This window comes from Podarcis muralis, chromosome 7, assembly GCF_964188315.1.
Source record: "Podarcis muralis chromosome 7, rPodMur119.hap1.1, whole genome shotgun sequence".
NCBI lineage: Eukaryota > Metazoa > Chordata > Lepidosauria > Squamata > Lacertidae > Podarcis > Podarcis muralis.
Window position 1 is genome coordinate 20054876 of NC_135661.1, and position 13044 is coordinate 20067919.

The window sequence follows — 13044 nt, forward strand, 5'->3', positions numbered from 1 at the left end:
TTCAGTTGCAAACGATGACAAGTGACTCATGTTCTCAACAGATTTCATAACCCAAATAGGATATATTTGGGAGCAGCAGGGCCCAGTAGTAACATTAGCCAACCTTCAAAGCTAAGCCTGTGACAAAATGCTGCTCTGTAGCCACTGCTGTCGTTCCCTTTTGCTTACCTACCCTGTCCTGACTTCATGCCAATACAGTGGCACCTCTAGTTATGAACTTAATTCATTCCGGAGGTCCGTTCTTAACCTGAAATTGTTCTTAACTAGAGGCACCACTTTAGCTAATGGGGTCTCTTGCTGCCGCTGCGCCGCCAGCACATGATTTCCGTTCTCATCCTGAAGCAATGTTCTTAACCCGAGGTAACTCTTCTAGGTTAGCGGAGTTTGTAACCTGAAGCGTTTGTAACCTGACGCGTTTGTAACTCGAGGTACTCAGATTTAAGAAAATGGGGGGAAATGTATCCGTGTATAAGATGCCTAATTTTTTTTAAAAATGCTTTTCATTAAGTTTTCATTTTAATTACACCAACACCAACAAACAAAAACATCAAGTCTTTTTACATGTATCCTACTTTATGCTCCTTCCCTTCCGCAGGTTTTCTTATTCCAATCTTTAATTCACAGTTTCATTAATAAAAGACTAAGATTTATTTCAGTCCTGCTAACGTCTTCAAATTTCTACAGTTCTCACTTACATAAACCATAAATTTACTCCATTCTTTTTGGTACTTTGTCTCCTCCTGACTGCGAATTCTATGTGTCAGTTTTGCTAGTCCTGCGTACTCAACCAACTTTGCCTGCCACTCCTTTACAGTCAGTATCTCCTGTGTTTTCCACTTTTGGGCTATCAAGACTCTAGCTGCTGTCGTAGCATACAAATATAGTCTAAGACGCCTATTTTTGACATTATTTTTAAGGGGAAAAAACCTAGTCTTATACACGGAAAAATATGGCAATTAATTAAAAAAATAAATATACTGACTGCTTTCCCTCAGTGGCCGGCTTCAGGACATGCTTGTCAAAATACATCCGGACCAGACGCTCTCTCTCTTCCAGCTCTGGCAGCTTAAAATTAACCATTTCGTCTATCCGGTCATTGATGGCCCAGTCAAACTGCTCCGGTTGGTTGCTGGCTAAGACGAGCATGAACCTGGGGAGAGGAGAAGAGAACCATCATTTCCACCCTCTCTTAGAAAGCAAGGCAGTTCTATTGGGATTCACTCTCCACATGCGCAACCCCTTCGACTTCAAACAGAATTGTGTACGCAAGGAGGGTGGGAATACTTCGAGGGACTGTACGCATCCCCCAAACACCATAAAACCATTCAATGCTCATTCGTTCAATACAGAAAGGCACGCATTGTGCATGTGTAGGCTTGTATCCAACGCCAGCCCTACTCAGATGAGATCCATTGAAGTTCACAAACTTAGGTCCACTGATTTCAATGGGACTTGGTTGGGTACAACCCATAACATCTTCATAGAGGCATAAAAATGTCAGGCTGTTGTCAGGATACAATTCACGTGGCTGCAGCAAACTGCTCTGGGAAGTGCCTGTCCCCTTGATTATACAAGGCTGCAGGAAGGTCTAACAGAGGTGTCAGGGAACTGACATTGGAGCGAGAGGCGAAGGGAAGGCTCCCAGATGATGCTGGCGAAGGGCCCAGCAGCAGGGGGAGAGGCAGCTCAGTAGAGGGGGAAGCAAATCAGCGCAACACCAGGGATAAAGGGGGGCAGATGGGGGAATCGGCGAGAGGGCTCCCGGACTCTTCACTGGACATCAGTGAGGAGAGCACAGGTCCTCCGCTACCCACGCCCTCCCTGCGCAGAAGACTCCCGCGCAGTGAGAGGAGGAGGAGACTGGGCGTCAAACAGCTTTTATGTTGGAAGAGGTTTAAGAAACGCCCACTGACGGATTCTGCTAGCGACTGAGGCAGCCACGATGAGAAGGGCTGTGCAGTCAGAAAGGTTTAACAAGGCAATTTAGCCTGGAGAGGCGGCAGTTTACGCACGAGCAACCCATACGCATTACAAGAGGGTTTGAGGTGCTTCCAAAAACTGCTCTCAGAAGCACCTCCCCCCCCCCTTTAAAAGGCAGTCCCTAATAAATGCATGCACACACAAACACAAAAACATACCCTCCTCCCACTAAATAGTTTTGGCAGCACACTAATGCTAATCAAACCGAATTTCTCCCTCATTCTTAACCAATAATACCACATTCCACTTTTCTGCAAAATCAAAGTATTTTTATATATTTCCTAAAATTTATACACTACTTGCTGGTAAAAAAACCCCAAAACTCATTCAAAACACTACCATACCCTTTGTCACGTAAATACAAAACTGATAACAACAGAAATCAGATGAAGTACCTGCGTACAAAGAACACTAGAATTCTTAAAAGCATCTTCACGTGGAACACTACAAGATTGATATAAGAATTCCACACCATGGATATTGCCAATATAAGAACTGAATAGATTGTATTTCCTGATGAATCTGCTGGACTTTAATTTCTCATAATATGTTTCATTTATATGACAAGTTGGTCTATATAACCATGTATTTCGATATGATACGTTGAATCGCATTTTAAAAGAATTTATATTTACAAACGTTGTTTGTGTTGTTATCAGGTAAAAAAAACCCCTCAAAGTGGTTTACAAAGAAAGAAAGAAAGAAAGAAAGAAAGAAAGAAAGAAAAGCACACACACAGAGAGAATGAGTGTGTGCGGGTGAAGCTTAAAAGTAACAATCCTATGCCTATCTACTCATTATTTTATATCCCATGGGTCTCACTTCCCAGGACTTGTGTGTTTAGCATCGCAGACTAAGGCACACCCTCTTCTGCCTCTTGCCTCCTTTACTTCTCTCAAAGCACTCCCAGCTCTTTCCCAAAACTTCACGCAGTGCTTTAAGCATCCTTTTGCTTCACAACCAGCGCCTGCCGCCTCTCTTCTGCCCGCAACCCCCTCCGGCCCTCTCTCTCGCCAACTGACAATAAGCCCTGATTTAATGGCGCATTATGATTTGAATCAGCCTGTTTTCCTAATGGGCGCTGGCGGCGACACTCTCGCCATCTGCTCAGAGATGGCCCCCCTGGGGTCAGAGGGGGAGAAAAGGCTGGGGGGGGGGTCACCATCTCCACATTCATTCGGAAACTGGCTACTTTTTTAGATTTCCCCATGCCTGGCTTGCGGCTACGCAGCCCTGACGAGATCCCAGAGGGACAGACACAATGACCCGAAGCCCTAAATGCTTTCCCAGACGACAATGACAAAAACGGGGGCAATTTCTTACCTGTTACCGTATTTTTCCGTGTATAACACGACCCCATGTTCAAGATGACCCCTACTTTGGGGAGCCCAAAATTGAGAAATCAGTATTTTAAAGTTCAGCTTTTGGAGGAAATCGCCCAAAATTGCTTTTATTTCTTTTGAAAAACGCCAGAAAAAAAGTTGTTCCGGCGGCACTCAAGTGACTCAGGAGCTTCCAGAAGCCACCAGCTCACCCAAGACACGTATAAATCTGCGTATAAGACGACCCCCAATTTTTGACTTAAAAAATGGGGGGGGGGCATTGTCTTGTACATGGAAACATACGGTATTTAAATAAAATCCTTTTAACATGCACAATATTTAACAGACTATTTCTGATAATGACAATAAACCCCAGAAGGTATTTATTTATTTCAGGGGTAGGGAACTTTTTTTCTCCAGCCCGAGGTCCACATTTCCCTCTGGGAAACCTTGGGGGGGCCACATAACAGGGCTGGGCAAGGGCAGAGCCAAACGTTGGTGAAGCCATGGACTTGACCCTTCCCGATGCACAACTCGTGCAGAAATCTTAGCGTTGCATCCAGCTAAGTTCTACTCAGAGCAGTGCCTTTTTATAGTGATACCTTATTTTACAAAGCGTATTATACGGTGTATAAACTGCATTATACTGATGTACTGTAAATTTTGTTCCATTTAATCCGTGGCAAGATGGCCACAAATATAGCTTGGCTTATACAGCGGCCAATAAATAAATAGTTTATTAGGGATGTGCACATTTGGTACAAACTGGAAACCTCCTCCCTTTCCCCTCCCAACCAAAAATAAGCAGAAATCTGTAGTATTATTATTTAATGTTTCCAGCCTAAGGCAAAGTATAAGAGCAAGAAAACTATTTAGACTGGAGCTGTTTCGCTTCACATTTAGCACACTCCTGAAATGAAGAACCTTGGGGTGCCTGGTTTGAACAGCAGGTACCAGGAGGGCCGTGGATCAGGGTTCAAATCCCCATCCAGGGCTGAGGAAGACCCTCACCACAAACTCTAGAGAGATGCTGCCTATCAACATAGATAGGCTTTCTCCAACTCTAGATGTCACTAGACTACAATTCCCATCATCCTTGACCAGTTCATCCTTACCCAGTTCATGCTGGCTGAGGCTGATGGGAGTTGGAGTCCAACAACATTTGGAGAGGAAACAACAATACTGAGCTAGATGGGCCATGTCTGACTCGGGCGGCGTATACAACCGTACATTTAAAGCACATGACACCCAACCCCAAAGAACCCTGGGAATTGTAGTTTATGCCTCACAGTGCTACAATTCCCAGCACCCTTAACAAACTACAGTTCCCAGGATCGTTGAGGGTGGGGAATGTCATATGCTTTAAATACATGGTGTGTACACAAGCCTGTCTGTCGTAACTTTTTATGCTACTATTTTTCTGACCCAATCTCTCTCTCACGTTTAAAATTCATATAGGTTCCTCAGACCACCTCAGATTCACTCCTCAAACGAAAGTAAAAATGCAGAGAGCAAAACAAAAACAGGAATTACAGGGGCCAAGTGGTGGTTTAACCAAACTTCTGGGAAGCGGGTGGCGCTGTGGCCTAAACCACTGAGCGTCTTGGGCTTGCCGATCGGAAGGTCGGCGGTTCGAATCCCCGTGACAGAGTGAGCTCCCGTTGCTCTGTCCCAGCTCCTGCCAACCTAGCAGTTTGAAAGCACACCAGTGCAAGTAGATAAACAGGTACCACTGTGGTGGGAAGGTTAATGGCATTTCCGCATGCTCTGGTTTCCATCACGGTGTCCCATTGTGCTAGAAACGGTTTAGTTATGCTGGCCACATGACCTGGAATGTTGTCTGTGGACAAACGCCGGCTCCCTTGGCCAGAAAGTGAGACGAGCGCTGCAACCCCATAGTCGTCTCTGACTGGACTTAACCGTCCAAGGGTCCTTTACCTTTTTACTTTAACCAAACTTCACAAGCACAAAAAAGCTTGAGGGAGAGGCGTCTCCCGTTTGCGCTTCGGGGGGGACTCTGAATAGGAGAACTGGCAGGCATTTTGGAAGAGGATGAGAGGGCAGCCATCTTGGACCCAACCAGTTGCTCTTGGAAACAGTAACTCTGAATGTCCAGGATTTGGCATTCCTGAAGGGTTTGCTAGAAGCGTAAAATTGGCTAGTTAAAAGCACACATTTTCCTGACAGAAGGCAGAATTGCCAGTTAACTGTCTCCCGGGGGGCTCATTATTGGTGGATTCGCATACGTTACTGTGGCGTTGAGTGACTGAAGTCCTTACAGGCTCTGCAGAACATTGTTTTTTTAAGAGGGAACCCAGAACTATTCCCTAAATGAAGATATGCACCAATCAAATTTGCTTTTTTTGTGGGAAGGGGGGGAGAGTAGAATCGTCAAAACAGGATAACTAGAGTGAGGCCAAATGTATAATTAGACAGGCCTGCGGGCAATAAGGAATTCTGCAGTGGAAAGCAACGCTGAGATAATATCCCATTTCATCATTTATTTATTTTAAAACAAAATGGGTTGGCTATGCCCAGAGAAAGCTCAAAATCCAAGAATAATGCATATGTCTATGGTATGGGGGAACTTTGTTCAGCCTGAGGGCCAGATTCCATTCTTGACAACCTTCCAGGGGCCACATGGGCGAAGCCAGAGGCAAAAGTGGGTGGAGCAAGTAATGTGAATTTTCCTTTTTGTAGTACGTTAGTTTCTACACATATACATTGTCAAGCACCACACCGTAGCCACAATCGAGGCAAGCGAGAGGCAACAGCAGCGCTTTAAGGACACATTCCAGTCAGGCAAAAACACTCAAGGAGGGTGAAAAGTATAGATTGGCTGGGCACCAAGGGCCTGGAGGGCCACATTTCCCCCTGTTCCCCATGCCTTAGGTCCACAATCCCTACCACGTTTAGGCTCATAGAATCATAAGAGTTGGAAGGGACCCCAGGGGTCATCTAGTCCAACCCCCTGCAATGCAGGAATCTCAACTCAAGCATCCATAACGGATGGCCATCCAACCCCTGCTTAAAAACCTCCAAGAAAGGAGAGCCCACAAATTCCAAGAGAGACTGTTCCACTGTCGAATAGCTCTTACTGTCAGAAAGTTGTCCCGTACTGTAATGGGAATTGGGGTTGCTTGTGCGTAAATTCCAAACTGCTCCAAGCTGGTTGTATAACTAAACCTTTCCCTGGTTTGACAGCCCTTACAACGCGACTGTCTCAGTCACTGGCAGAATCCGTCAGTGGGCGTTTCCTAAACTTCTTCCAACATAAGAATTCCTTGACTCCAAGTCTCCTCCTAGATTCTCTGCGCGGAAGCTTTCTGTGAAGCGTGGGCGTGCCAAGCGGAGGTCCTGTGCTCTCCCCGCTGATCTCACTAGAAGAGTCTCGGAGCCTTCCCTCCGAAGTACTCTCAGCCTCCCCTTTCTTCCTGGTGTCACCTTGATTCCCTTCCCCAGCGGAAGCTCTCTCTCTCTCCTTGATAGTTCCCTCCCCTGCCTCATTGGGGAACCTTACCTCTCCTCTTGTCTCTGATGGCAGTTCCCTGACACGTACGTTTAGTTGGAATCTCCTTTCTTGTAACTTGAAGCCATGGGTTCAAGTCCTACCCTCCAGAGCAGGGTAGGACGAATGAATAAACTTCCATTTACTTATTTCTATTTCTCAAGATTTATATACCGCTTGATTTTTTTTTATAAAACCTCAAAGCAGATTACAAAAAGAATTAAATTATTAGCAAAAAATAAACAAAATGTTAAAAACAACTACCGTATTTTTCCATGTATATGACTAGGTTTTTTCCCTTTAAAAACATGTCAAAAATTAGGGGGTGTTTTATATATGGGGCCATCTCCCCCCCCCTTTCTTAAATCTGAGTCCCCCAAAATAGGGGGTGTCTTATAGATGGAAAAATACGGTATGTAAAACACTAGAAAAAGCAAAGAATTTAAACTCAACAAGAAGCTAAAACCTTGATTAAATACACGTGTCAACGTTCAACACGTCTGGGGAGGTTCGCCTACACAAAAATGCTTTTAGTAGTGGGCAGAAAAAGTACAGTGAAGGTGCCTGCCTGAAGTCAATAGGCAGGGAGTTCCAAAGATAATCAATTTCTTACAAAACAAAAAAAATTCTTTCCAGTAGCACCTTAAAGACCAACTAAGTTAGTTCTTGGTATGAGCTTTCGTGTGCATGCACACTTCTTCAGATACCACACGAAAGCTCATACCAAGAACTAACTTAGTTGGTCTTTAAGGTGCTACTGGAAGGAATTTTTTTTGTTTTGACTATGGCAGACCAACACGGCTACCTATCTGTAACAATTTCTTACAGATGCTTAACTAGTATTATGTGGCACCAATTAAAGTGGTTGAGCCTCGTGGTACCTCGGGTTAAGTACTTAATTTGTTCCGGAGGTCCATACTTAACCTGAAGCTGTTCTTAACCTGAAGCACCACTTTAGCTAATGGGGCCTCCTGCTGCTGCGCCGCCGGAGCCCGATTTCTGTTCTCATCCTGAAGCAAAGTTCTTAACCTGAAGCACTATTTCTGGGTTAGCGGAAAGTTCTTAACCTGAAGCATATGTAACCCGAGGTACCACTGTATATGGAAGGTAATGCGACCTTGGAAGTCAATGGATCTAATCTGAGTAGGACAAATGTTGGACACAACCCAAAGAGTCTGTTTCATCTTCTGCATGACACACCTTCAGATATTGGAAAATGGCTCTTATGTTTCCCCTGAATCTTACTTGTGGCTGTGCTGTCCTGTCCTGTGCAGGAAGGCATTCAACGTGGCTCGTAGGTCTTCGCTGATTTTTTCCTGCAAGGAGGAGAAATCACAATTAAATTAACCATGCATTAAAATATAAAAATACAGAAAACACATACTCCTTCAGTTAGTTATTATCAAGTACTTATAACCTGCTTTTCACGGAATATTTCACAATCCCAAGCAGGGAATAACGAAACTAACTAAATGTGTGTGTGTTTTCTGTATAAAGGTACAGTGGTACCCCGCAAGACGAACGCCTCGCAAGACGGAAAACCCGCTAGACGAAAGTGTTTTCCGTTTTGGAGGCGCTTCGCAAGACGAAGTTCCCTATGGGCTCCCTTCGCAAGACGAAAGCCCATAGGGAAATCTCCGGGACAGCGGGGAAGCGCCTCCGCTGTCGCCCGCCAGCATTTTAAAAAGCCCCGGGACAGCGGGGAACTTCTCCGCTGTCGGGGCGATCTTAAAATGCTGGCGGGCGGGAGCGAAGCCTCCGCTGTCGCCCGCCAGCATTTTAAAAAGCCCCGGGACAGCGGGGAACTTCTCCGCTGTCGGGGCGATCTTAAAATGCTGGCGGGCGGGAGCGAAGCCTCCGCTGTCGCCCGCCAGCATTTTAAAAAGCCCTGGGACAGCGGGGGACTTCTCCGCTGTCCGGGGCGATCTTAAAATGCTGGCGTGCGGGAGCGAAGCCTCCGCTGTCGCCCGCCAGCATTTTAAAAAGCCCTGGGACAGCGGGGGACTTCTCCGCTGTCCGGGGCGATCTTAAAATGCTGGCGTGCGGGAGCGAAGCCTCCGCTGTCGCCCGCCAGCATTTTAAAAAGCCCCGGGACAGCGGGGGACTTCTCCGCTGTCCGGGGCAATTTAAAAGCCCCGGACCATGCCCCGATGCCGGGCGGCGGACGGGAACGCCTCCCCCCGCCGCCCGCCATCGGGACCATGCCCTGATGCCGGTGGACGGACGGGAACGCCTCCCCCCGCTGCCCGCCATCGGGACCATGCCCCGATGTCGGGGGCGGGGCTGCGAAGCCTGGGCGCGCTGATCTCAGCGCGCCCAGGCTTCGGCATGCCGGCAACTCTCCGCAAGCTGCGGCAGCGCTGCCGCTGCTTGCGGAGAGGTCCGCGAACCCTGGGCGGACATCTTTTGAAGGCAGGGGGGGAGCAAAGACTTTTGCCCCCCGCCAGCCTTCAGAAGAGGTCCTGGACCTCTTCTGAAGGCCAGCGGGGGGCAAAAGTCTTTGCTCCCCCCTGCCTGCCTTCCCGGGAGAGCGGAGAAACGCAGCACGTTTCTCCGCTGTCCCGGAGGGCTTTTGAATGCAGGCGGGGGGAGCAAAGACTTTCGCCCCCCCCCAGCCTTCAGAAGAGGTCGGGGGACAGACTGTCCCCGGACCTGGTCTGAAGGCGGTTTCCCTAGGAACGCATTAATTGATTTTCAATGCATTCCTATGGGAAACCGTGCATCGCAAGATGAAAAACTCGCAAGACGAAGAGACTTGCGGAACGAATTAATTTCGTCTTGCGAGGCACCACTGTAAAGGTAAAGGTACCCCTGCCCGGACGGGCCAGTCTTGCCAGACTCTAGGGTTGTGCGCCCATCTAACTCAAGAGGCCGGGGGCCAGCGCTGTCCGGAGACACTTCCGGGTCACATGGCCAGCGTGACATAGCTGCTCTGGCGAGCCAGAGCCGCACACGGAAACGCCGTTTACCTTCCCGCTAGTAAGCGGTCCCTATTTATCTACTTGCACTTTGACGCGCTTTTGAACTGCTAGGTTGGCAGGCGCTGGGACCAGACGACGGGAGTGCACCCCGCCGCTGGGATTCGAACCGCCGACCTTTCGATCGGCAAGCCCTAGGTGCTGAGGCTTTTACCCACAGCGCCACCCGCGTCCTGTGTTTTCTGTATAGCCATATTTTAATTATTTTATTTTGTGGTTCCCCACCCTACGATTGCGAAACATTCCACGAAAAGCAGTGGAAAACTAAAAACTAAACGATAGCATGTGTACAACATGCAAGAGAGAGAGAAGGGAGTGTGAAGTACTTGCCGTCGACCTCTTCCGCAGGAACGCATCAGCTTCGTCCACAAACAACAAGAGGCTGTTAAAGAAAATGAAAAACCCGGGTGAGCTTGGCAGGAGCAGTGGGTAAAGCAAATGGGCCCACCATCCTTGCAGAGTTGGGCCATTACCAATCCAAAGTTCACTCAATACGCTTGGGTGTAAAAAAATAACAAATATGGGGTTGTGCCTAACCAAGACCTCCTTGGAGCGTGCCCACTGGAGGACCTAAGTTAGACAAGTTCATTCATTTCAACGCATCTGCTCAGAGTAGATTTTGTGGCATCTGTTGCTTTTGGGTTGTCGCCCACGTTAGTCAGTCCTACTCAGAGTAGGCCTGTTAAAATTTAACACGCGCATGAGTAACTTAGGTCCGCTAATTTCCATGAGGCAGCTGTGAGGACTGCATGAAAGCCTTCGATTTTTATCCATGATACGGTCTAAGAGAGAATTTTGCTTTCTGGTCCGTTACGCTGCTTTAAAGGCACATTATATATGCAAGCTTCATCTGTCAAGACTTCGTTCTGATACTGTACTGTGCAATTTTTTAATTTGGTGCTTTAAATTGGGTTGTTAACAGCTTTTGAGATTAAATAACAGCAGCGGCAGCAGCAACAACAATGCACGGAAACAATTTAAATAAATAAAGCGACTACAACAGTAGCAACACCTCCTCTCATCAGCATCTGACAGGCATGGATGATGGGAGTCGTAGTCCAAAAACAACTCCTCCCATGTCCAATGGCCCGGTGTGAACTAGACTGATAAAACCATGGATATGTTTTTCTGCGTTCCTATGCTCCTTGGCATACAAACCACAATGCTTTTGCTTTTTTTTAAAGACTCCTTAAGGATGGAATAGCATGAAAACACACCATAGCTCTAGGGTTTGGCTTATAAAGCACCACAGGGGAGGAGGGTTTCCAAAGTCACTCAGGGAGCTATGAGAGGCTGCTTTGTCACATTCTGGGATCTGAATTTCAGCCGGCTTTCTCCCCCCCCCCCCCCCCGGTCGGTGAATAATTTAACACGGACCGCCAATGCATTTTTAAACACATGCAGCGTTTCAGCTTTCCCCCTGCAAAAAGGTGGGCCACGAAAAACCCTCTGCAAAAGGAAGTTTGTTTTGCAGTGCTCTAAATATTTCATTTCATGGGTGGCTTTCCATTCTCTCTCTCTCCCCCCCCCCTTCCTTTCTTTTTAAGGAAAGAAAAAGGTGGAAAATAGAAACATTCTGGTGATGAATGTGGCTGCGTATCAGTTTGGACAAAGGGAGCAAATGTCTGTCGGAGCCAATCAAGGGACACATACATCATCAATTAGCCACGCTCAGTGCCATCCCCGAACCTCCCTCCTTCGGCACCCCCCCACAAAATAGGACGGCATAGGCACACAGCGCCGGACCCCCAGTTCCTCTTACTCGGTTTTAATGGGTCTCTGGGAGATGTTTGGAGGTTCAGGAGAGAAGAGACGAAGAGCCAAACAGCACCATCACTGCGGAAGGTATTTGCTTTCCCTTTACAGTGGTACCTCGGGTTAAATGCTTAATTCGTTCCGGAGGTCCGTTCTTAACCTGAAACTGTTCTTAACCTGAAGCACCACTTTAGCTAATGGGGCCTCCTGCTGCTGCCGCACCGCCGGAGCACGATTTCTGTTCTCACCCTGAAGCAAAGTTCTTAACCTGAAGCACCATTTCTGGGTTAGCGGAGTCTGTAACCTGAAGTGTATGTAACCTGAAGTGTATGTAACCTGAAGCGTATGTAACCCGAGGTACCACTGTATTGTAGAGAACATGCTGGGCACCACAACAGCAGAGCTGTAGAACCTCTTTCAACTCGATGGCCGCTTGCGAGCAGCAGGCGGTGCCAAGAAGGTCAACTTAACCTCTGCACAGTAGGCTTTAAGTTTTGGGGAAGCGCCGTGGCTCAGGGGCAGTGCACCCGCTGCGTGCGCAGAAGAGTCCGGGTTCAATCCCGAACGCTATCTCCAGGTGGGGCTGGGAGAGTGTCTCTGCCTGAAACCCTGGACAGTTGCTGCCAGTCAGTGTGGACAGAACCAAGCTAGATGGACCATTGGCCTAACTCGGTGTAAGGCAGGGGTCGGCAAACTAAGGCCCGCGGGCCGAATCTGGCCCAATTGCCCTCCGGATCCGGCCCAAGAACGGTTCTGCAATCACCGCTTGGTGATTTTTAAGCGCTTGATGTTTTATTGTGTTTTAATATTCTGTTGGAAGCCGCCCAGACCACACCGAGATTAAATGAAGCAACTGACAACTGCAACGGATTGTGTACTGAAAGGAAAGCGACATCTTTTGTGTGTGTGTGTGTGTGTGTGTGTGTGTGTGTAAAAGCAAGATGGAACTCTTGATCTGAGAAAGTCGTGGGAAACAGATCCAAGCTTACCCTCTCCGGCTTGTGTTTGCCCAGTCAAAGACCTTGTGCATGGCAGTAACTCCTTCCCGCCCCATGGGGGCGACGTCACCACCAGTCATGATGGCGTAATCCATGCCAGAATGCATGGCTAATTTCTGGAGTAGAGAAAAGGGGGGGGGGAGAGGGAGAAATCAAATAACAATCGACATTTGCCCTGTGATATTTACATAAAGGGACGCGGGTGGCACTGTGGTCTAAACCACTGAGCCTTTTGGGCTTGCTGATCAGAAGGTTGGCGGTTCGAATCCCTGCGATGGGGTGAGCTCCCGTTGTTCGGTCCCTGCTCCTGCCAACCTAGGAGTTCGAAAGCATGTCAAAGTGCAAATAGATAAATAGGTACTGCTCTGGCAGGAAGGTAAACGGCATTTCCGTGCACTGCTCTGGTTCGCCAGAAGCGGCTTAGTCATGCTGGCCACATGACCCGGAAAAACTGTCTGCGGACAAACGTCTGCTCCCTCAGCCTATAAACCCGAGTCATTCGC

The 13044-nt window shown here is 47.7% G+C and overlaps 1 protein-coding gene across 1 annotated transcript in view; it reads right to left on the minus strand.

Annotated features, from left to right (window-relative positions):
* The window catches only part of ATAD3A (ATPase family AAA domain containing 3A), a 50658-nt gene that overhangs the window by 9279 nt on the left and 28335 nt on the right, over positions 1-13044 (minus strand). Inside the window, exons 11-14 of the mRNA XM_028740873.2 lie at positions 12533-12657; positions 10119-10170; positions 8056-8126; positions 983-1150 (exon numbers count right to left, since the gene is read on the minus strand). Coding sequence (XP_028596706.2) covers positions 983-1150; positions 8056-8126; positions 10119-10170; positions 12533-12657 — 416 coding nt within the window. The remainder of the gene's footprint in view (positions 1-982; positions 1151-8055; positions 8127-10118; positions 10171-12532; positions 12658-13044) is intronic.